General features: G+C 49.6%; 1 protein-coding gene across 3 annotated transcripts in view; it reads left to right on the forward strand.

The window, feature by feature from the left end:
* LOC146829717 (G protein-coupled receptor 143-like) overlaps window positions 1–24,359 on the forward strand; it is a 205,957-nt gene that overhangs the window by 36,591 nt on the left and 145,007 nt on the right. For all 3 annotated transcript variants that reach the window (XR_014962042.1, XM_085606715.1, XM_085606714.1), the window contains exons 2-4: window positions 2,493–2,753; window positions 13,502–13,611; window positions 20,971–21,065. Coding sequence is in view for 2 of the 3 variants with exons in the window: in XM_085606715.1 (XP_085462841.1) it covers window positions 2,495–2,753; window positions 13,502–13,611; window positions 20,971–21,065 (464 nt within the window). In the remaining variant the exon portion in view is untranslated. The remainder of the gene's footprint in view (window positions 1–2,492; window positions 2,754–13,501; window positions 13,612–20,970; window positions 21,066–24,359) is intronic.

Consider the following 24,359-nt stretch of genomic DNA (forward strand, 5'->3'; position numbering starts at 1 on the left):
CGTCACCCTCCCCGTTTGGACCGATGCCAGACGGAGGCTATTACGTATAACAAAGGAACAGATCGACTAGGTGCTTTATTTGTCTATATTTACATCTTTTTATCTATCTCTACATTCACCTGAGAGCAAGATATCTCGACGACTGAAGGAGTGTAACCGGGAGTAACCCCCTTAGGTCCTGAGGAAAAGCCTTGGGGTAGGGCTTGAAACTAGTTGACCAGAGAAACCTAGGGACATCACTCCAGAAGTCTCCCACTATCCTCATTTTTTAACCATATTGAGTAAGGGAACCAATAAATAACATTTATCCCACTAACCAGATATTTCTAGACTCTATTTTTTCAACTCATAAATAACCTAACCCCCACTCCAACATACGTTTGCATTCTGGATAGGAATAGATACTACCAGTGCTCCCACGTACCCTCCGGTCGCAGCATGCCCTTTTCCATAGCGGGTTAGGGAAGAACCCAATGATGAAGCATGCCACCCAGGGACAACCCTGGTGGATGAGGGTTATATAAAGAAATAATTTTCTTTACCATTACAAGGTCGACAAAATACATCTTTGGTAAAAGAGTGACTCTCTTCAGTTACAAGTATATACGTTTGGAGGATGAGTCCTCTTTTCTTTTTTTTTCCCTCCGACTCCCCTTTTTGCTCTTTTTCTAAACGTCAGTATCCACATGAGACACAAAAAGGAGAGGCACTTACCTTGACTGCGAAGCAGCAAAGAAAGAGGCAGTCAAATTAGCGTCTCTCTGTTTTGTATGTGATGCCTATGAACCATGCCTAATTAGTGCAAAGTCTCTTGGGAAATGTAGTCTTTATATGTTTATTACTGTTTTTTGATTGGCTGCTATTTGGAGTAGTAAAGATGAAGAAAGCATAATCCTCTCCTCCATGTTCTTAAAAGAATCTAAAATTCTTGTTGCATATGGTAGAAAAGTTTCTAAACAGTGCAGGCTCAACTGAGAATAGAAAGGGAAGAGAGAAAAACAAGCTCGAGGGAGGGATGGGGATAGAAGAATCGGAGCCTCTGGTCCTGCCATAGAATTCTCTGTTCCAGCCATCTTCAGACCCCAGCCTGTGAAGAGAAGTTGTGACAGGATCTGGGAACAGGTGAGATTTACACTCCTGCTACATAAAAACACACCAAGGCAAGAAACAAAAGCCAGGATGCTCTTCCTGAGGACAGCTTTTAAAACCACAGCATGCCCCTGAAAATCCTGCTTTAGGTGCCAAGTAGGTGCAAGAGGTGAGGCTAATGCAACAACATAGAATAACGGCTGCCCCCACCCCCCATCCTCCCGCCTCCCCACCCCATTCTGAGCCCTTTTCTGACTATTTGGGGTATATTTGCACTTATTGCTCAAAGTTTTTTTTTTTTTTTGCACAAAAGTTACTTACGCCTAATTTGCATCCTTTTTTACTCCCCTCCCCCCCCCTACCCTGGGGATTCTAAAGGTTTGTGGGTTCCACTGGAGAGGACTGAGAAAATGGGCAAATATAGCAACATTTTGAGTTTTTGGAGCAAAACAGGAAAAAAGTGCTCCAAATAAGTGTCTGGTTTTTCCCCCTAAAAATGCTGTCAACGAGTGGTTTGATGTAAAAAAAAAAAAAAAAAAAAGTCACCTTCTTTCCAGCTTTCAGGAACATGCAGAGCTCAATCAAAAAACCTAATTTGGCACCACAGTTTTGGCATGTTTCAAAGAGGTACCCCGATTTTCATATTTTGTGTGCTCTCAACCTACTTTCAGTTTGTGGTAAAAACCAGTGTGAAACCCATTGATGATCCAGGTAAGCTATAGATTTCTGAAAAGGAGACAAAAATCCGATTCAGCAAGGGGTCATATGTGTAGATCCTCAATGTTTTCCCAAATAAAATATATGTTGAAATAAAGAAATATTGAAAATGAAAAGGGAAAAAAATGCCATTTATGACAACAGTTTCATCTGTAACTCTTTGTCACGATTACAATTACTTCTGGTTGTGGGGATATATAGGGTTGTAGGCATTACAGCCTGCATGGAGAACATGCCAACCCCCACAGCCCCTGGCTGAGCACCGTGTCACGGCACTCAGACCAATCACAAAGTTACATTGCAGCGTTGCGATTGGCTTGGGGGAGGGAGCCTGGCTGCCTGCTTCCTGTTCCTGAAGTCAGAAGCAGGAGGGCAGGAGCAGAGACGAGGGACACGGCGGAAAGGTAAGTTATTTTTTTTTATGCCCCCTCCCGCAATCGACCCCAGCACCCGGCAACTACCTGCCCCGCCCACCCCCGCAAGCCATGCCGGCCACCACTGGTTGGACAATGGCCAATAGAGGAACTGGGAAGGATGTGCAGGTGTCGGCTATTGGTCGACACCCGCACGTCAGTGGGTTAAAAAGATGGCTACAGTAAATGCAAGGTAAAACATTAGCACAACTATGTTCTACAGAAGCTGCCTATTCTTGCCGCCTGCTCATTCTATTCTCTCTCTCATCTCAGGGATGGCCTTGCTGAGGATACAACGCTTCTGCTGCCTGCAGAGAGACGCTGCCACCCAGTTGGTGTTGTCCTTCCACCCGGAGGTCTTCCATGGCCTCTGTCTGTGCAGTTCTGGCCTGGGCCTGGCTGGGATGTTGTTCCAAGCTCTGCCTAGGCATCGCAGCGGTTACTCCCAAGTCAGGTGTGGCAGTGTGGAGAAACTCAAGCCAGCCATGAGGATTGGAAGCATGATCAACATCTGCTGCTGCCTAGGTAATGCAGGTGAGCAAAGCGAGTGGGATTGGAAGCATGGTCAACATCTGCTGTTGCCTAGGTAACGCAGGTGAAGAACGTGAGCAGGATTGGAAGCATGGTCAACATCTGCTGCTGCCTAGGTAACACAGGTGAGGAACGCGAGGGGGATTGAAGCATGGTCCACATCTGCTGCTGCCTAGGTAATGCAGGTGAGCGAAGCGAGTGGGATTGGAAGCATGGTCAACATCTGCTGCTGTCTAGGTAATACAGATAAGGAATGCGAAGATGATTGGAAGCGTGGTCAACACCTGCTGCAGCCTAGGTAACACAGGTAAGGAACGTGAAGGGGTTCGGAAGCATGGTCACCTGAAGTGACCCAGACTCTGTCCCCTCTGCTTTCAGGTTCTTCTCACCTCGAATCCAGGCTTAGATTCCACCGGACACTCTTCGCCGTCCTGGCAGCAGGACTTCTTTGCAGCTCTCCATTGAAAACAACAAAGGTTTCTGACACCACTTGACCCCTATGCACCCGGCTCCTCTGGGATAGGTAACCCGGGTACCTCGGTACTCATTGGTGGGTTGGCCTTAGAACCTTCTAAGTTCCAAAGGGTTTTCCTCTAAGTCCTCTCAGAAGTGTCCTTAACTTGTAATTTTCCAACTACGACTTTCCCATAGAGTTGTAGGGAGACCGCGTCTGTGTTTCCTCACTGCACCCGTCCTCCGTGGGCTACCTGTGTCACTCCTCTGGGTGGTTCCTTGGGTTCCCAGCAATTCTACATGCTCTAGGCACTGTCTATTGAAGTCGTTGTTGTTGTACCATTTTTTTTGTATATGGTTCGGTCTCCCCATGGAGCCCGCTGTGTATTTTGCTATTTACGAATGTTCTATTGATTTAGTATTATGTGCTTTGTGCCCTAGTCTCGAGTAGAGACTAGTAGAGAGTATTATATCAATAAATACATATTTCTATATAAACAGTGTGTGGTTCTCCTTTCATTTAATCATTTAGGAGGTGATATTCTGGTAAAACAAGCTGCTTTACATTCCTTCAAGATTAAGCCTGAAGGCTGCTCTCCTTAGCTACCACTAGGATAGCTTTCAATAAGGTTTTCTTTGACCTCAGACATCGTAAGGGTCGTGTGGCCTGGTACAAGGTGCCCACTTTAACTAGTGGACAGCATATACCAACCCACCTTCTCACATTGGTGTGCAGCGGTTGGGATTCAAGCTTGCTATTGTGTTACCAGATACATCTCGTTGAATGATTAACTAAAAACCACTAAGTATTAGGTACATATAATACAATCAGGATTAGAATAAAGTAAGTTCTACTGAACTTGGAGTTGGGCAAGCCAAGGGTCTAGCACACCCTTTCTCCAACTCAAGAGAGTTTAGTCTCCACTAGGTTGGGTAGGTGCCTACACCACATAACACTTGTATGTCTTCTAGAGGAAAAGCCGGTGGCTCTCTGCCAACTAGATAAAATGCCATCTCTTTTCCAGAATTGAGAGCCATATGTGTTGGATTCTGTGTCTCCTTTCTCCCTGCTGCTCAGCCTGTGTGTGTGATGTAATCAGAATGTTCGTGAATGCATGGTTTGAGTGAATGGCCAGTATGAGTGAGTGGGACTGAGCAGCAGGACGTTGCTCCTGGTGAGGCCTTCTTTACCATTCTACTTATAATGAATAAACCTTTTTAACTATACCTTCGGCTACTGGATTACTTACCCACAAGAGCACTTTCTTTGATGTAAAAATGTGTGCATCTAGGAATTTGAGGACAGGGAGAACAGCAAACACCCAACGTCTCATTGAGATTTTGCTTCTAGATGACCTTAGAAAGACCCCAGGGTCTGATAAGGTAGACAGAGTGGGTGGGGCCGGGAATGAGGAAAGGCCAGAAAGTGAAAATCTTTTCGACCTAGAATCAAATCCTGACCAGGAGAATCAAAATGATTCTAACCTGGACACCTTAGGTCTTCCTGTAGGTGGGGGAGAAGGCCCCAGTGGCCCTCTCTTTACTCCACCAGGAAGGGTACTGAGTTTACCTAGGACAGAACTCCCTCTGTGGAGTCTAATCACTCCGGTACTTCTGTAAGGACTTCCATATGAAGCAAGAGGTAATCCTCTTATGATAAGCAGGGCCCATTTCTGGAGCTTTAGAGAGTCAAGCTCAGGCTCAAGAAAGAGCAATTGGCCCTAGACAGGGAATCCCTAGAGCTCCAGAGAGTTTCTAGAAGATTGGGACTAGAGTCCCATGGTGGCAGCAACAGTGCCCCTAGAACTAGAGCGTATTCTTGTGATCATAGGAACCTGGACAAGATTGTCCCTCCCTATCAAAGTGGAGATGATATCCACAAATGGATAACTGCACTTGAGAGGGCCTGTAGGGTACAGAGGGTCCCTGGGGAGCAGTGGGCAGCAATCATGTGGCTCTCCCTTGCTGACACAAGTAGAGATAAGCTCCTCACTGAGAAGAGGATGCTGATAATTATTCAGTCTTGAAGAGTGCTCTCATTGATGGGTTTGGCTTAACCACTGAAAAGTATAGGATTAAGTTCAGAAAAACCCAGAAGGCACAGACACAGGACTGGGTTGACTTTGTAGATTGTGCTACTAAGGCTCTGGAAGACTGGTTACTTGGCAGTAAGGTGTGTGATTTTTATAAAGGATTGTACAATTTAATTATGAGGGAGCAGATCCTTAATAATTGCTAAAATCAGTTGTTGCATTAGTACTTGGTTGATTCTGATCTGACCTCTCCCCAAGAATTGGGAAAGAAGGCAGACAAATGGGTCAGAACCAGGGTGAAGCAGAAAACTCTGAATCAAGGTGGTGACCAAAAGAAGCAAGATGCTAAAACCTCAGATAAGGGTGGTGAGAAGGGTAAAGACCAGACGTTTTCACAAGGGCCCCAAAAACCTGCATGTGAGGTGGTGGCGGGGGGGGGGGGGGGGGAGGGTCACAATCCAACAAGGGAAAAGGCAAAAAGAAACCTTGGTGTCATATCTGTAGAGAGAAGACACATTGGACAAAAGATGCCAGTTGTCCAAGGGCTAAGGAATCTACTCCAGCCACCACTGCCTCTAAGGCCACTGTCCCCCCTAGCTCGGTTCCAAGTGGTGGTGTACAGAACAAGGGTATAGTAGGGTTAACCTTGGGATCTGCAATGGATTCTGGCCTAGTTAGAATTCCAACTCAGGCTGTTTTAGTCTGTGATGGAGGCATGGATCTTGCCTCCCTGTTTGTCAGCCCCAGTATTCTGGGCAGGCAAGTACAGAACACAGCCTTTGATCAATGGTAAGGAGGCAATGGCATATAGGGACAAGTGTCAAAATGGTGACATAAGATTTTGTGGAGCCTGAGCAGATCATACTTGGTGAGATGTACCAAGTGACCAATGCAAGCAATGTCAGGACAGACCATTCCTTGGCAGTTGTGAATTTCACCTGGGGAGGGGTTACTGGCCCAAGAAAGTTGTGGTTAGCTCAGACCTCCCTGTTGAATGCTTATTGGCCAATGATTTGGAAACTTCAGCTTGGGCTGAAGTGGAACTCAGGACACATACAGAAATACTGGGCATCCCTGCAGATGTTTGCCATGACTAGGTCGCAGGCAAAAATGTCTTCCACTGAACAGGCCCTGGATCCTGAAGAGACGGACCAGGTGCCTTCCAAGAGAAGGAGCAGAAGGGGTAAGGCAGTGTCTTCCCCCCCCTGGCGCAGGAAGCAGATCAGTCTCTTGAGGGAGATGATCTTGGGCCTTGTGAAGGAACTGTCTCAGAGGAACTTGAACCTGATCAGGTTGAGTTCTTGGGGACAGGGGGTCCTTCCAGGGCAGATCTGAGCCAGGAGCAGCTGAGCTGCCCCTCTCTTGAACCGCTCAGACAGCAAGCTGCTGCTGAGGCTGCTGGGAGTGCTAGTGGGTCCCACAGGATCTACTGGGATGATGGACGTCTATATTCAGAGGGTAGAGACCCCAAGCCTGGTGCTACCAGGAGGTTAGTTATACCTCTGAAGTTTAGAGGTTTCCTATTAACACTGGCACATGACATCCCATTAGCAGGACACTTAGGCCAAGGCAAGACCTGGGACAGGCTTGTCCCTCATTTTCACTGGCCCCACATGTCTGAAGACACCAAGCAGTTTTGTCGCTCCTGTGTCACCTGTCAAGCCAGTGGTAAGGCAGGTGGTACGACAAAGGCCCCCCCCGATACCACTACCTGTGGTGGGGGGTTCACTTTGAGAGGGTTGGGATTGACATTGTTGGTTCCATGGATCCTCCAACTGCATCTGGTCACATATTCATACTAGTGGTGGTGGACCATGCCAGTAGATATCCAGAGGCAATTCCCCTAAGGACTACCACAGCACCTGCTGTGGCTAGAGCTCTCCTGGGCATATTCTCCAGAGTGGGTTTCCCCAAGGAGGAAGTATCAGACAAAGAAGCAAACTTTGTCTGGTTATCTGACTGCAATGTGGAAGGAGTGTGGAGTGAATTACAAATTCACCACCCCTTATCACCCACAATGCAATGGGTTAGTTGAGAGATTCAACAAAACCCTCAAGGGCATGATAAAATTTCTCCCTGAAAAGCTTAGGCGCAGATGGGACATACATTTGCCCTGCCTTCTCTTTGCCTACAAAGAGGTTCCTCAGAAGGGGGTTGGTTACAGCCCTTTTGAACTTCTGTTTGGACATCGAGTTAGGGGTCCCTTATGTTTAGTTAAGGAGGGATGGGAGTTACCTCTCAAACCACCTAAACGGGACATAGTGGACTAGGTACTTGGTCTCCGCTTCCGGATGGCTGAGTCCATGAAGAAGGCATCCAAAACCCTTGAGCATAGCCAGGAATTGCAAAAGGCCTGGCATGACCAAAAGGCTGTGCTGACTGTATACCAACCAGGACAGAAGGTATGGGTGTTGGAGCCTGTGGCTCCAGCAGCTCTCCAAGACAAGTGGAGTGGGCCCCATACCATTCTTGAGCAAAAGGGAGAGGTTACCTACTTGGTAGACCTTGGAACTCCCAGGAGCCCCCACAGGGAGCTCCACATGAACAGGCTCAAGTCATATGTTGACAGGGCAGACATGGGCTTGCTCATGGCTACTGAGGAGGAGAGTGACCCTCTCCCTGACCTGCTTTCTCAGAACCCTGATGATGGGTCAGTTGATGGAGTATCCTTGGCAGGCAGCCTCACTGAACAGCAACAAACCGATTGCAGGAAAGTCCTCAATCAGTACAGACATATGTTTTCACTGACTCCAACTCAGACTACCTGGTACACCCATGAGGTGGACACAGGTGACAGTCTGCCTGTTAAAAATAAGATTTACAGGCAACCTGATCATGTCAGGGACTGTATCGGGACTGAAGTGCAGAAAATGTTGGAACTGGGAGTGATTGAGCCCTCAGATAGCCATAGGGCTAGTCCAGTAGTCTTAGTACCAAAACCTCACACCCAGGGTGGTAAGAGAGAGATGAGATTCTGTGTTGACTACAGGGGACTCAATGTAGTCACTAGGACTGATGCTCATCCAATTCCAAGGGCAGATGAACTAATTGTCACTTTGGCCTCAGCCAAGTTCTTAAGTACATTTGACCTGACAGCTGGCTACTGGCAGATCAGACTAGCTGAGGATGCAAAACCAAAAACAGCATTTTCAACCCCTAGTGGGCACTACCAATTTGTGATGATGCCCTTTGGCTTGAAGAATGCACCTGCCACATTTCAAAGGCTGGTGAATAAAGTCCTTACAGGCCTGGAAGCCTATAGTGCAGCATATCTAGATGATATTGCTGTCTTTAGCTCCACCTGGGAGGATCACCTGGTCCACCTGAGAAATGTTTCGGAGGCCCTGCAGAAAGCAGGCCTAACTATCAAGGCCACCAAGTGCCAGATAGGGCAGAGTAAGGTTGTATACCTAGGTCACCTTGTGGGTGGAGGTCAGGTTCAATCATTAATAATAATAAAGGCATTTATTGAGCGCACAGCTAGCCCAAACGGGGTGTCCCGGCGCTGTAGCAGACAGAGGGCAGGGCGAGGAGTTGCGCAGATGCTAGTCATTCCGATTAAAGAGCCAGGTTTTCAGAGACTTGCGGAATTCCTGTTCAGACTGTATCATGCGTAAATGGGAGGGTAAGTTATTCCAACATTTGGTGGTGCCCACCTCAAATGATCTGCCTCCCATTCTAGCTTTCGAAAACCGAGGGGTCACAAGGAAGTGTTTGTTGTTAGACCTTAAAGATCTGGATTGTTGATAGAGACGGAGTCTCCTCCTTAGACAGGCCGGCCCTCTTCCTTTATCTGCCCGAAATGTGAATGTCAGGGCCTTGAATTCGATTTATTTGGCAATTGGCAGCCAATGAAGTTGTCGAAGGTACGGGGAAATGCGGTGTCGGAGCGGGACCCCGCAGACTAAGCGGGCTGCGGCGTTTTGAATGATCTGGAGTCTACGGAGCAGGCCCAGTGGAAGACCCAAGTATAAGCCATTAGCATAATCCAGGTGAGAGGTTATCAAAGCATGGACCACGGTTTTACTAGTTGCATTAGGCAGATAGTTGATGAATTTCCTAATCATTTTAATTTTACCAAAGCAGGCAGCCGAAGCCGTTTGAATCTGCGTCGTGAGGGACAGATCTTTGTCCCATCTTACGCCCAAATTCTTGACCGAGCCCAATTCATAAGGCCACCATGAATTTGAAGGGGCGGGGGGGGGGCTGGTTGTTTGAAAAACAAGACTTCGGTCTTATCCGCATTAAGTCTTAAAAAATTGCGGTCCATCCAGGCGCTAATGTTCTTGAGGCACTCTTTTAGTGGGTCAAAGTTGGAGGCAGCCACCTCATCAAAAGTGAACAGTAAGTGGGTATCATCCACATAAGATGTTACTTTGATCCCAGTTTTGGAGATAAGCTCTGCCAGGGGGGTTAAATAAACATTAAGAAAGAGTGGGCTCAAGTCTGAGCCCTGGGGAACACCCCACTTAAAAGGTTGGACGGGAGAGGTGAAAGGATGGGTCCGGACCTGTTGTTTACAGTCAGATAAGAAGGATGATAGCCAGTTCAAGACCGTTCCCTGGATACCTATGCCCTTAAGGCAGTTTAAGAGGATGGGGTGAGAGACTGTGTCAAACGCTGCAGATAAATCTAACAGCACTAACATAGCCTTGGAGCCTCCATCCACAGCCCATCGTATTGAATCCGCCATTTGAATCAAAACTGATTCCGTACTGAAACCAGGGCGGACGCCAGATTGGGATTCATGGAGAAGGCTGTTGGTCTCAATGAACCCCGCCAGTTGCTAATGCACTAGTTTCTCTAAGACCTTTGCAGGAGTGGGAAGTAGAGCAAAATCCAAACCGTCATGGACTGGGTTGCTCCAACCACCAAGACTCCGGTCAGAGCTTTATTGGGCCTTACTGGGTACTACAGGAGGTTTGTCAAAGGTTATGGATCCATAGTGACCCCTTTGAATGATCTAACTTCCAAAAGAAAGTTCAGTGGACAGTTAGCTGTCAAAAGGTATTTGATGACCTGAAGCAGGCCATGTGCACTGCTCCCATTCTGCAAAGTCCTGCCTATTCCAAACAATTCATTGTTCAAACAGATGCATCTGAGTAGGGTGTAGGGGCTGTGTTATCACAATTGAATGAAGAGGGTCAGGATCAACCAGTGGCTTTTGTTAGCAGAAGGCTGACCCCCAGAGAGAAACGTTGGTCAGCTATTGAGAGGGAAGCCTTTGGTGTGGTTTGGGCTCTGAAGAAGTTGAGGCCATACTTGGTTGGCACTCACTTCATTGTTCCGACCGACCATAAGCCCCTCTTATATCTAAAACAGATGAAGGGTGAAAACCCCAAACTTTTGAGGTGGTCCATTTCCCTACAGGGGATGGACTTTACAGTGGAACATAGACCTGGGAGTAACCATACCAATGCAGATGGACTTTCCAGATATTTCCACTTAGAACATGAAGACTCAACTGGTCAAGGTTAGTTTAATGTCCTTACGTTTGGGGGTGGGGGTTGTGTAAGAAAGAAGTATCTGCTTCTTATGGTTACCCCCACCTTATGGTGATATCACACTGTGTTTGGCCTAGTCTGACTGGGATCCTGCTATCCAGGACCCCAGTCTATCTGCTTTCTCCTGTAAATTGATATGCATGTATTTTAGGTACACTCCAGATTGGATTCTGGGGTACCCTTATCGGTCCCTAGTATATGGTATACCATGTACCCAGGGCATAGGTACCCCAGAGGCCTCCCATGGGCTGAAGCATGTATTGTGCCACCCCTGAGAGGCCATCCAAATTGACATGACAAGCCTGCTACAGCAGACTGTGTAAGCTGGTGCTTGCACAACTTAGTTAAGGTTCACTATATCTATCTAAATCACTACACTTAAATACCTATCTGTCACCCCTATGGCAGGCCTTAACAATCCTGAAGGCAGGGTGCTGGGTTTTACGTGAGAGGGTGCCCCTGCATGAGCAGAGCCCCTCTGCAGCCTTCGAAACCTATTCTCCGGGGATGTCTGTGATGCAGCCAGACATATATGTTTAAGTGCATTATAACCTCACGGTAAATGCTAACTTTAAAACTCCTGCTTAGAAACATGTTGTGTTTGGGGTCAAACACCTTGGAGTCATTCCTCCCCGCCAGTAACTGGCGGGAGAGGTATGATTCCACCTTTCTGAAGGGACATATGTGGGTCACTGGTATACCATGTACCAGCATTCTCGACCTGGGCAGCACAAAATGGATGCTGCCAGCCACAGACACGATTCTGCTCTCCTGCTGCTGAGCCAAGTTCGAGCAAAGGAAGGCAAGACAATAGGCATCCTGTCACAGGGAGGTGTAACACCCTCCCAGACAGGATTTAGTGTATTGGGGCTAGGTGGGTGCACTTTTAGAGTGCCAGAAAGTCTGCAAAGGGGGCACATTTGGTGTCAGCTCGAACCAGTTCCAGGAGCCATTTGTTCCTGCTCTGGCTCAAAACTGGACAAAGGACATCGGTGTAGCCACCCCTCTGTCCTGCCGCTTCCCTAGGAGGGTCCACATAATCTTTCCAACCCCTTCCCATGGGTATAAATTGGGTTACCTGATCACAGGACTTTAGATTTTACCTGGACAAGATTCTGCTAAGAAGAAACCAAGTACTTCAACTGCCTGCGCAACACTGGACGACTGAAGAATCTCCCTTGGAGTAAAGGAGTTACTCCCCTGCAAAAGCGGGCACCTAAACGCATGTGACCGGTTTGCTTCTCCCGAGCTCCTGAGGACTCTGAAGATTTCAGCGACACAGGAGGTGGGTTCCCGAAGGTCCCTGAGGTTGATCTGCCCTCTCAGCGATTCTGAGACCAGTATTCCTCGTGGGGACCATGCAACCCGAACCCCTGTGCACCGCACACTTTTGCAACTGCATGTGCTTAGTGATGATTCCTGAGCCTGTGCTTTGGACTCCGTGTAGTTCTGACCCCGAGCAGTATTCGCTCTGAAGATTTACGTCCTCCACTCCACGAGTGTCCTGTGGGCTGGTGCTTTGCAGACTTGCTTGAGGTCTCCTCGTGATCCCTGGTCTGTTGGCCTGGTGAGGGTCACCTTGCTAATTCTTGGGCTTACCTAGTTGTTCCAGATGTGCCCTGACTCTCCATCACTTGGAGAGTTCCCTCGACCTTGCTGATCCTCGCCGTTACCTGTTTCCTCTGACTGAGTGGGTTGCAGTTGCCAAGGCTTGTTGGTGCTCCAGCCAGACATCGACCCCTAAGCTCTTGACATCCTTAGTGGGACAGCTCATCTCCGGAATTTGGTTATCCTCGACATCTTCTGGGCCCCGTTGGCTGCAGAGTCAAGCAACCCTTCTTCATCCCTGAAGCACTCGACATCGCTGGGCATTCGACTACCGAGCTCATGGTCACCTGAAGTGACCCAGACTCTTTCCCCTCTGCTTTCAGGTTCTTCTCACCTCGAATCCAGGCTTGAATTCCACCGAACGCTCTTCGCCCTCCTGGCAGCAGGACTTCTTTGCAGCTCTCCATTGAAAACGATGAAGGTTTCCAACACCACTTGACCGCTATGCACCCGGCTCCTCTGGGAAAGGTAACACGGTTACCTCGGTACTTGCTGGTGGGTTGGCCTTAGAACCTCCTAAGTTCCAAAGGGTTTGCTGGAAGTCCTCTTAGAAGTGTCCTTAACTTGTAATTTTCCAACCGCGAGTTTCCCATAGAGTTGTACGGAGCACGCGTCTGTTTCCTCACTGCACCCGTCCTACGTGGGCTCCCTGTGTCACTCCTTTGGGTCGTTCCTTGGGGTCCCAGTGATTCTACGTGCTCTAGGCACTGTGTCTATTGAAGTTGTTGTTGTTAGACCTTTTCTTTAGTATATGGTTCGGTCTCCCCATGGAGCCCGCTGTGTATTTCACTATTTACAAATGTTCTATTGATCTATCATTGTGTGCTTTGTGCCCTAGTCTTGTGTAGAGACTAGTAGAGAGTGTTATATTAATAAATACATATTTTTATATCAACACTGTGTGGTTCTCCTTTCATTTAATCATGTAGGAGGTGATATTCTGGTAAAACAAGCTGCTTTACACTCCTTCAAGATTAAACCTGAAGGTTGCTCTCCATACCACTAGGAAAGCTTTCAATAAGGTTATCTTTGACCTCCGAGGAAGCAATGGCGAAGTTTTGAACACTTTGTGAAAACAGTTCAATCACATTAGTGGGGTGATAAATAGTTGTTTGACCAATATTTTTTTTTCTTGCTCTATTTCTGCTCCTAGGAATACTGCTTCGCTCTGTGCTGTGGTATACGCTGTCTTATGCACCTCTGAACAAGACCTTCCAGAACACAACCCTCCCATTCCCCAGGCCGCTGTGCATTGCGGTGTCGGTATGTACAATCTATGGTCTGCAGGGTGGGGTGAATGTATGGGCTCCTTCGGCACGTGCCCTGGGCCCCTCAAGACTGAGCGTCCAGCCACATCCACAGTCCCCTCAAGCAGTAGCTGATGTCAAGTACAATTCTTGCACGCAGTGCCATGCACTTTGTCTGGCATCACTGGGTGCCTGTTGAACCACCCCTCTATTGCCCCTCCCCATGCCATCTGTGATAATCACCCCAGGGGGCCACTGTGAAGCCCCCCGGAGCCTCTAGAGTGACCTATTCTCCATTTATTTCCACTAATAATAATAAAAAGATGTGTCTATATAGTGCTTTGATCCAAAGTGCTTTTGATAGAACTGTTTTGTATTCAACGGTTAATTAGTTTAACCTGTTGCTGAGCTTGACGGTGTATGAAGCTGTGGTCGGCAAGTTGCACATCCACGCCTCAGCAGTGAGTGCTCGCCAAACTTTAATCAGCCGTTTATGCAGGACTTCAGTGTTGGGTTTGTTCGTTTAAAACAGTAACAACTGACCTTTTCACCTAACTAGAACATCCCTTTAACCTTTGTTTTTTTTCAGTGATTTTTCTAAGGATCTTTTAAATACTGAACTATAACTGTCAATTTAACCTTTGTTTATTTTCAGTGAATTTCTAACTTTTTTTTTATAACATAAGGAAAGATGTCCACCCCCAAGCGTGGCATGAGGTTGGCCGGACCTGGCCTGATACTAAGCCCTGCACCCAGCCCCTTCGCCTCGCCTTGGCCACAAACTGCAACCATGACACCAACCACTAGAGGTCTCTGCATTCCAGGTGAAGATCAAACAGCTCCAGCTCGGAGTGCTTTAAACAAGCATTTACAATGCAATGGTCTCGGCATTGTTAAAGTTAGAGCTATTGGCATTGCTCATAACCCCCACCACAAATCTTCAACACAACACTTAACCAGCACTCTTAACCCCCTTTATTCTCCCGATGTAGGCAGCAGTAGAACGAAAGCACCAGCTGGCAGAGTTAGAGGTACATTGCTGAGATGCAAAAAAACAAGCATTCAGTGCACTTTGCGCCAGGCGGAAACAAAGCGCCAGTGCCTCAGGAGGACCAGAGTTCCTCTAGGCCCTGCTTGGTGAGCTGTTTTTCGTGGATGGAGAAGCTGGCTGAGCTTGGGGCAGTATGTTTGTGCACTGTCCTCTACAAATACGGTCAGACTGAATAGCACCCTCCAAAGTAATTAGTGAAACAAGTCACCTTTTAGCACCTCGAACCACAAACGGTATCTTGGCACTTACTGTAGGTGGTATTGTGAAACTGAAAGCCACCATTTTATAGACCCCGGTGGGTGAAAGGGATCGTCTCTACAGTCCTTCAGACCTACAAATGACAGCTACAATGTGGGAGCTGAACCAGAAATCTAATGGCGCGAAGAGACCGAAGGCACATTACAATGACGAAGTTCCACAGGGATCTTTATTATGCGCTTGTGAACTAAGCTGGGGAGAAGTTACGCCATCCTTACAGCGAGCCTGCCACCCTCTCAGCAGGGGTGTACACATTCTGCTCCTTCCGACCCCAGGCGAAGCTCACACACGCAGTGACCCAAAGAGCTCCTGGCTAAAGCACGAATGTGCTGGTTATCATTGCCAATGCACTTCAGTCATTACCGTCAGCACCTGCACTGCCCCTTCCATCACGACCCCGCAGCAGAGACCTGTCCGAGGGCACCCTCGACCGCCCATTAGCTAATAGTCGACCCTCCGCACCCACCCCCACCTCTGGGACCGTCGCTGGCCTCCACCCGTCTGCACAATGCGCTGCAGGAGGGGTATGCATAACCTGGATGGGTGACAGTGATTGGGAATGCCCTGAAAAATAATGGTTACCTGTTGTCCTTCATACGGCCCTGGGTCCTAGTGCCTCCCACAGGGCTCGTGGCTCATGCTGGGTGAGTCGGGCTTCCCTCCTCTGTTCTCGGCTGGCAGCAGCAACTCAAGCACGCACCCCGAGCCGCCGCCAATGCTGCTGGAGGAGCCCGGGAGGAGGCGCGGCTTCTCCCCCTCCCATGGAGTCCCGATGGCTGAGCCTGGCCGGGAGGAGGAGGGTCGGCGCGGACTGCTTTGCTAGACTCTCCCCCTTGTCCTCCAATTCGCACTATAATGCGGGCTTTGATTGGTCGCAGTGCCAAAGCTGCCAGCGAACCAGGAACTGGCAGCATCACCCCCACGCGCCCACCGGCGATAGCATCATCAGAGGAGCGGCGTGAGGGGAGGGGGAGCGGAAGCAGGGTCAGAGTGCCGCGAGGCGCGGAGCAGCGCGCGGGCGCCTGTGTCACGAGTTTATTCCGTCACGGCCCCGCTGTACGGGAGTGGCGGTTTGTCCCCGCGCTAGTCCCTAAACCTTGATCCTGTGCTGCTCATCTCGCTGCTCATTTCGCAAGCAATTAAGTGCATAGAAGCAAATAAATATCAGAAATTGCACTCTTTTAAGCAAAGTGAACCGCTAATATATCTCGAAAATGCTGCAAAACCCTAGAAATGGACGGTTATCAGTTAATGACATTAAATCCGTGCACTCCATGCTGCAGCCTATCCAGGGCTTTAAGGTGGATAAAAAAACAAGCACACCACTGCCTAAGCACACCACTGCCTTTCTCCGAGGCGAAGCAGAAATGCCTCGGAGAAAGGCAGCGGCCATTTCGGATTCGGGGGCGTGTTCTCCTCTTGCCATTGGCTGGAGGAGATAATTAGACTTCTTGAAAAAAACACGCCCCCCCGATCCGAAAAGGACGGGGCCTAATCGGAATGACGGACCTCTTCTCCAATGGCTGGCCAGCATTCAAGAGGCCAGCCAATGGAGAACAGGGGAGAAGATGGGCGGGTTCAAGCCCCTCTTCTCCAAGTCATTATCTCTCGCAAGCGAGACTGCGCAAGCGCAGCCTTCGCTAGCCGAGACCTAAAAACATATGGTAATCTCTCCTGGGATCATGGATTCAATGACCCAAGAGACTTAATTTTTTTATTTTTATATTGCTGGGGGGCTGCTGCACTACTTGCAGCCCCCCACAACATTAAAAAATGGTGGGGCCCCTGGCCCTTCTAGGGGCAGCACCAGCCACACAATCAATAATGTAAAAATGCCCTAGGGCATTATGGGGCACTCTTGCTAGAGCAGTGAATAATAAATGAGCGTCTACTGTGGCTCATTTTTTATTATTATATATATATTTTTTATTATATTTGGCTTTCCCGGTGCCCACCCACATCTGTAGTACTCCTTAGGGGTTGCAGGGGCGATGCCCCTTAATCCCCTGCTGGTCCCCCTGGCTGGAGCCCCACAAGCAGTCTTTTGTTGGGTCCACGTGAGGCGGTGGTGCTAAAGCCACAGTCATCCACGGCCCCAAGCGGCTCCCCAGCCAGCACAGTAAAGTGTGCTGGTGGGACCCGACCAAGAAGTTTGCTGTTTTCACTGCTCTGCCTGTGCGAGAACAAAGTTATGTTTTCTGTCTGGGAAAGTGCTGACAGGCACTCCCAGGCAGAAAACCACAGTGACATTGCTCCCCTTCTAATATTTTTTGGGCCCAGGGAGATGTGGTCCCTGGGGCCTGTTCAAGGCTAAGGGAGGGTTAAGTTGCCTTGTGCAACCCCCCCCCCTTAAATATAATTTATTGGCCCTGGGAATCAGGTACGCAGAAGGAGGCAAAGCACCCACCTCCACATTTAATTATTTGTGGCCCTGGGGGATGGGATCCCTGGGGCCTCACAAAGGCTCAAAGACAGGGTCTGCATGCCACCGCCCCATAAAATGATAATGCGCAGCCCCGGGAACCTCCAGGGGGTATATTAATAAAAGACGGGGGACTATTTTATTTTTACATTTATTTTCAGGACATCAAACTCAGTCGCTGAATCCTAAGATGTATGCTGTCACATCTTTGTTAATGTGGTGGCAGACAATAAGATCTCATCTTGAGATCTGTAGGCTCCGCGCCGTTAAATATCTATATTTCTTTAACCTTAATTTCTCTGAAACTACTGAATGCAATTGCAACAAGTCACAGAAGGCACGCTTTCATGGACCGAGGTATTGCTTTCTGCCAAATTTGGTGTCATTGTGTTCAGCTGTTCGGTTGTAGCTTTGTCTAATTTCCCAATGGAAAAATGATTAGGGAAAATTAAAATATATTTGTTTGATTTGCTTAGATGTCTCAATCTTTTAACCCTGTCAAGCCCACTAGCAGAGAGAAAATATTTCTCGGAGTGTTAAAATGGCCACCTCTTCAAGTGTAGCCCCAGATGGGTTTGCATGCAACTCAAAGTACGACAAGTAAGCTAAACATGGTTACTGTCTGCCAAGCATTGGGGAAATGTGTAAAAGTGCGCCAAATTTATTAGCAAATCAAATTTTTTAAAAATTTTTTCCCCTTGCCATATAACTTTCTTCCCCATTCATGAAACTGGAGATTCCTGACATGGGCTTAATGTGCTGCAAGCCTGCCAAAATTCCATACGTATGCATTACAGAGACCCGGTAATTACTACTAACCCTGGGTGTAGTTTGCGTAGTAGCGCTAACCGTAGCTACGCGAAGTGCACTTCGCACTACGCGAGATACGAACTGGGTAGTGCACTGTGCAAAATGCTGTTCGCACTGATTGCACAGTTCCGGATGCATGTTCGCACTGCAATTATTGCAAACCACATCATGCACAGTGCAAGCGGTCATTTTCTGCCACTCGAGTAGATTTGTACTCGAGCGGCAGCTTTCTCAACGCGGACTGGTAGTTTCTCATCGCGAGCGGTTGCGAGCATACGCGACCACTTGCAATGAGAAACCTCACCTCCCTGCATTGAGAATCTCGCCAGGAGGTTTATTTTCCACGCTCGCGATCGGCAACTTGATGTTGCTGATAGCGAACGAGGAAAAAGTCTCGCCGCGATGTTATTTTGCTCGCTCGCGGTCGCCAACTTGATGTTGAGGACCGCGAGCAAGCAAAAAATGCCCGCTACGTGTTTTTGCACTGTGCTACGTGCAATTTGTGTAGCGCGTAGTTGCACAAACTATGCAAGCGTAGCGTAGTCCTATGCCCAGGGTTAATTACTACATTAAATTGTCTTTGACCTCCCCTTTCAACTTTTCCCTCCTTATATAGATCTACACAAAACGTGCCAGACCCACAGATGATCAAACCCAGTGCTTCATTTGAGCCGGTGGTTTCCGTTGCTTGCACCCGCACTTAATTGTAAACACTGGCACATATAACCGTCTGCCACATGGTGGTGCTGTTTGTTTAATTTAGTGATGAGCACAGCAACAGTAATTTCTTAATTCAATGTACACTAAACCTGGCTAATACCGACCTCCCGAGCCATTCTTAAAGATTTGGGGGCCAGGAATAGTCTGAATGGCTACCCTTGTAAGAGTGTGCTGGTTGGTGGTTGTCTTGGTGTTGTTATTGGCAGCACTGGCAGGGGCAACAAGGGGAGGTAAACTGGCATGAGGGGGTGGTTATTGATAAGTTCATGAGATGTAGGGTAATCTGGGCTTAGGTTGTATGTTCGGTTGCCAGGGTAGGGGGTGTGTATCATTCTGACTTGGCACTGTTGGTGTTGGTAAAGTCAGGGGGTGTGTAGTATCCTGATCTGGTGGAGAGTGTAAGTTTGTATTCGTGAGGGCAGGAGATGTGTTATAATCTGGCAAGAGGACGTTTGTTGTGGTGGCTGGGACGGGGGGATGTGCGCTATCCTTGCCCGAGGGAGCATACCTGTGCTGCGTGTTAGGCGTGAGCGGGGTATGTTTGAACCTGATGGGGTTGTATGACAGAAGCACGCATGGCTGAACCATGCGTGTCTCTCCCACGCTGCCCCAACAACTAATGCATTTAAACCTCGCATTCCTTTACCGCTCTTTCCTTTACTATTCAATTTCGTGGTAAAGGGATGTGTGGTAGAGTTCACAACCCAGCCCCTCCAGCCTGAGGACTAAAATCATGGCCCCTACCCTGTAACGCGACTCTCCCCAGCCCTAAAAAAACAACCCAACCCCTAAAACCTTAAACTATCCCGACTCCCGCTGCGCCGAACCCTAAAAACTTCTCACGGTCCTGAAAACTGCCCCTTCCACCACTGCCCTGAGCCCTAAAGCTCTACACCCTACCTTAAAACCTACCCCGACCCATAGCCCTAAAACTGGTCCCCCTTCCTTATAACCTACCCCCTTCAGCCCCCACCCAGAGTCCTAAAACCATGATCCTCCTTTAAAACCCACCCTCCCAGCCCAACGTACCTCGCCATGTCCCCATTCTTTGTGCAGGTCCTCCCTTCCGGTTCTTCTCCCTGCCCACTTAGTAAGGTAGAACACCAACTAGCTTAACTATGCATATGCGTGGGTAAGGCAAGCGCTGTTTCACTTGCGGTGAAACGGAATGCGTGCCTGAAGCCTCGTTGTAAAGGTAATTCCGATCTGATGGTGAAAGGTGCGAGTGTGGTGAGGTGCTGCCAGTGATAAGTGTTTGCAGGTTGAGACCAGTCACCCCTCTGGGGTCCCACATGACCTGTCTCTGCGCACCAGAGTGCGCCGTCGGTCATTGCTGTCGAGACCACTGCAGACAGGACCGCACTGGGAATGCAAACCATCCTTGGCAATTAAGTTGGACCGGCCGCGCGGCGGTGGGGGATGCCGGTGGGAAGCACTGCTGTTGCGTTTGGTACACGGTCTGAGATTGCAGCACTGCTGCAAAACCGGACCCCTGTACCAAAAACCGCCCCCCTGTACCAAAAACCGCCCCACCTGTCCAAAACCGGCCACCACCCTTCCCGCCCAGTGGGGAAACGCCCAGTGCCCACTATGACCAGTCAAGCCCTGGCTGCAGATGTCCCTACAACTTCCCCTCACCCTGGCCACAGACTGTGGATATAGGCCGTTGACCACCAACAAAGTTATGATGATGCTTCTTGAGACACCAAGACTCCAGGGTCGACAGAAGTGACATCATCTACTCGTTGTCCCCCCCCGTTCCCCCCCCACCCATGATATCGGTTGTTTTCCCACAGTGTGTCCCTCATAAGCCTCCTACTGGTTGTAAGAGAATAAGATGAAGTCAAGGAGTGAGTCACTAGAAGCGGTAACCATGGCTTGTGATTAGTCCCTTCATGATTTGTGGAACCAGAGTTATGAGGCCACTGCCAGGGGTACTAAGGCACTTTTTGGGGGGGTGGGGGGGGGGTGTGCCTGCTGCCTCTAATGGACGCCCATGCCTTTGATTGGAGGGGTGAGGACAGAGTGTTACAGAGAAGTGCTGCACCTTGGGGAGAGTGAAGGGCCCTGGGGAGCCCTTGTGAACCCCTCTCCACCCTCTTCTCTCACCACAGGCCTGGATCCAGTTCTTCTTCACTGCCCTCTTCTGCACTATCTTCTTCTACGCCGTGGAGGCTTTCCTGCGTCTGAGACCCTCTGGAGGAGTCCGGTAAGGAGATGAGACTCCCTCCTTACAAGGAATGTTGCAAATTCTGTGAAGAGCTTCTGGTTTAGGTCACACCCATGAGAGCATGAAGGATGGGTCTGGCCTTGTGTCTTGTGTGTGGCTTTGGCCTTCTCTCTTGGGGGTGGCTCTGGCCTTCTCTCTTGTGGGTGGCTCTGGCCTTCTCTCTTGTGGGTGGCTCTGGCCTTCTCTCTTGTGGGTGGCTCTGGCCTTCTCTCTTGTGGGTGGCTCTGGCCTTCTCTCTTGTGGGTGGCTCTGGCCTTCTCTCTTGTGGGTGGCTCTGGCCTTCTCTCTTGTGGGTGGCTCTGGCCTTCTCTCTTGTGGGTGGCTCTGGCCTTCTCTCTTGTGGGTGGCTCTGGCCTTCTCTCTTAGGGGTGGCTCTGGCCTTCTCTCTTGGGGGTGGCTCTCGCCTTCTCTCTTGGGGGTGGCTCTGGCCTTCTCTCTTGTGGGTGGCTCTGGCCTTCTCTCTTGTGGGTGACTCTGGCCTTCTCTCTTGTGGGTGGCTCTGGCCTTCTCTCTTGTGGGTGGTTCTGGCCTTCTCTCTTGTGGGTAGCTTTGGCCTTCTCTCTTGTGGGTGGCTCTGGCCTTCTCTCTTGTGGGTGGTTCTAGCCTTCTCTCTAGTGGGTGGCGATGGCCTTCTCTCTCGTGGGTGGCTTTGGCCTTCTCTCGTGGGTGGCTTTGGCCTTCACCCTTGAGTGGCTCTGACGTTCTTTCTTGTGGGTGTCTCTGGCCTCTCTTGTGGGTGTCTCTGGCCTCTCTTGTGGGTGGCTCTGGCCTTTTCTCTTGTGGGTGGCTCTGGCCTTTTCTCTTGGGGGTGGCTTTGGCCTTTTCTCTTGTGGGTGGCTCTGGCCTTTTCTCTTGTGGGTGGCTCTGGCCTTCTCTTTTGTGGGTGGCTCTGGCCTTCTCTTTTGTGGGTGGCTCTGGCCTTCTCTTTTGTGGGTGACTCTGGCCTTCTCTTTTGTGGGTGGCTCTGGCCTTCTCTCTCCTCGGTGGTTCTGGCCTTCTCTCTTGTGGATGGTTCTGGCCTATTCTCTTGTGGGTAGCTTTGGCCTTCTCACTTGTGAGTGGCACTGGCCTTCTCTCTCGTGGGTGGCTTTGGCGTTTTCTCTTGTGGGGCGGCTCTGGCCTTCTCTCTTGTGGGGGGCTTTGGCCTTCTCTCTTGTGGGGGGCTTTGGCCTTCTCTCTTGTGGGGGGCTTTGGCCTTCTCTCTTGTGGGGGGCTTTGGCCTTCTCTTTTGTGGGGGGGGGCTTTGGCCTTCTCTTTTGTGGGGGGGGGCTTTGGCCTTCTCTCTTGTGGGGGGCTTTGGCCTTCTCTCTTGTGGGGGGCTTTGGCCTTCTCTCTTGTGGGGGGCTCTGGCCTTCTCTCTTGTGGGGGGCTCTGGCCTTCTCTCTTGTGGGGGGCTCTGGCCTTCTCTCTTGTGGTTGGCTGTGGCCTTCTCTCTTGTGGGTGGCTTTGGCCTTCTCTCTTTGGGTGGCTCTGACCTTCTCTCTTGTGGGTGGCTTTGACCTTCTCTCTTGTGGGTGGCTTTAGCCTTCTCTCTTGTGGGTGGCTTTGGCCTTCTCTCTTGTGGGTGGCTTTGGCCTTCTCTCTTGTGGGTGGCTTTGACCTTTCTCTCTTGTGGGTGGCTTTGGCCTTCTCTCTTGTGGGTGGCTCTGGCCTTCTCTCTTGTGGGTGTTTCTAGCCTTCTCTCTAGTGGGTGGCGTTGGCCTTCTCTCTCGTGGGTGGCTTTGGCCTTCTCTCGTGGGTGGCTTTGGCCTTTTCTCTTGTGGGTGGCTCTGGCCTTCTCTTTTGTGGGTGGCTCTGGCCTTCTCTTTTGTGGGTGGCTCTGGCCTTCTCTTTTGTGGGTGGCTCTGGCCTTCTCTCTCCTGGGTGGTTCTGGCCTTCTCTCTTGTGGGTGGTTCTGGCCTATTCTCTTGTGGGTAGCTTTGGCCTTCTCACTTGTGGGTGGCACTGGCCTGCTCTCTCGTGGGTGGCTTTGGCGTTTTCTCTTGTGGGGGGGCTCTGGCCTTCTCTCTTGTGGGGGGCTTTGGCCTTCTCTCTTGTGGGGGGCTTTGGCCTTCTCTCTTGTGGGGGGCTTTGGCCTTCTCTCTTGTGGGGGGCTTTGGCCTTCTCTCTTGTGGGGGGGCTTTGGCCTTCTCTCTTGTGGGGGGCTTTGGCCTTCTCTCTTGTGGGGGGCTTTGGCCTTCTCTCTTGTGGTTGGCTGTGGCCTTCTCTCTTGTGGGGGGCTTTGGCCTTCTCTCTTGTGGGGGGGCTTTGGCCTTCTCTCTTGTGGGTGGCTTTGGCCTTCTCTCTTGTGGGTGGCTTTGGCCTTCTCTCTTGTGGGTGGCTTTGGCCTTCTCTCTTGTGGTTGGCTGTGGCCTTCTCTCTTGTGGTTGGCTTTGGCCTTCTCTCTTGTGGGGGGCTTTGGCCTTCTCTCTTGTGGGGGGGCTTTGGCCTTCTCTCTTGTGGGTGGCTTTGGCCTTCTCTCTTGTGGGTGGCTTTGGCCTTCTCTCTTGTGGGTGGCTTTGGCCTTCTCTCTTGTGGTTGGCTGTGGCCTTCTCTCTTGTGGGTGGCTTTGGCCTTCTCTCTTTGGGTGGCTTTGGCCTTCTCTCTTTGGGTGGCTCTGACCTTCTCTCTTGTGGGTGGCTTTGGCCTTCTCTCTTGTGGGTGGCTTTGGCCTTCTCTCTTGTGGGTGGCTTTGGCCTTCTCTCTTGTGGGTGGCTTTGGCCTTCTCTCTTGTGGGTGCCTCCTGCCTTTTCTCTTGTGGGTGGCTCCAGACTTCTGTCTTTAGGGTGTGTCCGCCCTTCTGTTGGGTCTGGCCTTTTGTTTTGTGTGTGGGTCTGACCTTTCGTTTTGTGTGTGGGTGTGGCCTTCTGATGGTTTGATCTTCTGCCTTGTGAGTGGGTCTGGCCTTCCACCTTGTAGGTAGACCTTGCATTCTTACGGTTCAATTTGTCTTCTGGGCCTGTCTGTTCCTCCATCTTGTGAGTGGATCTGATACTGATCTGCTTTAAAAAATCTTTATTTAAATGTAATCACAGGCATGGCTGTGCGCTGACCCTTGCAGGCCACCATTCATGTAATTGTATCCATGTGAATGTATTGCAATGTGCAACTTTCCTAATAAATATTAATTTATGTTAAGATTTAACTAACAACCAGATTATTTCTAGCCTTTTAAAAGTATGTTTGAGACGAAACGTGTTGGCTGCCAGATAGGTTTGTTGTGACCTGCACTGTCCAACCAAGGTCACCACAGTCCCTGAAGTGGTAACAATAAAGGAGAGAGAAATTGCATGG

This window comes from Triturus cristatus, chromosome 5_2 (genome assembly GCF_964204655.1).
Source record: "Triturus cristatus chromosome 5_2, aTriCri1.1, whole genome shotgun sequence".
Lineage (NCBI taxonomy): Eukaryota > Metazoa > Chordata > Amphibia > Caudata > Salamandridae > Triturus > Triturus cristatus.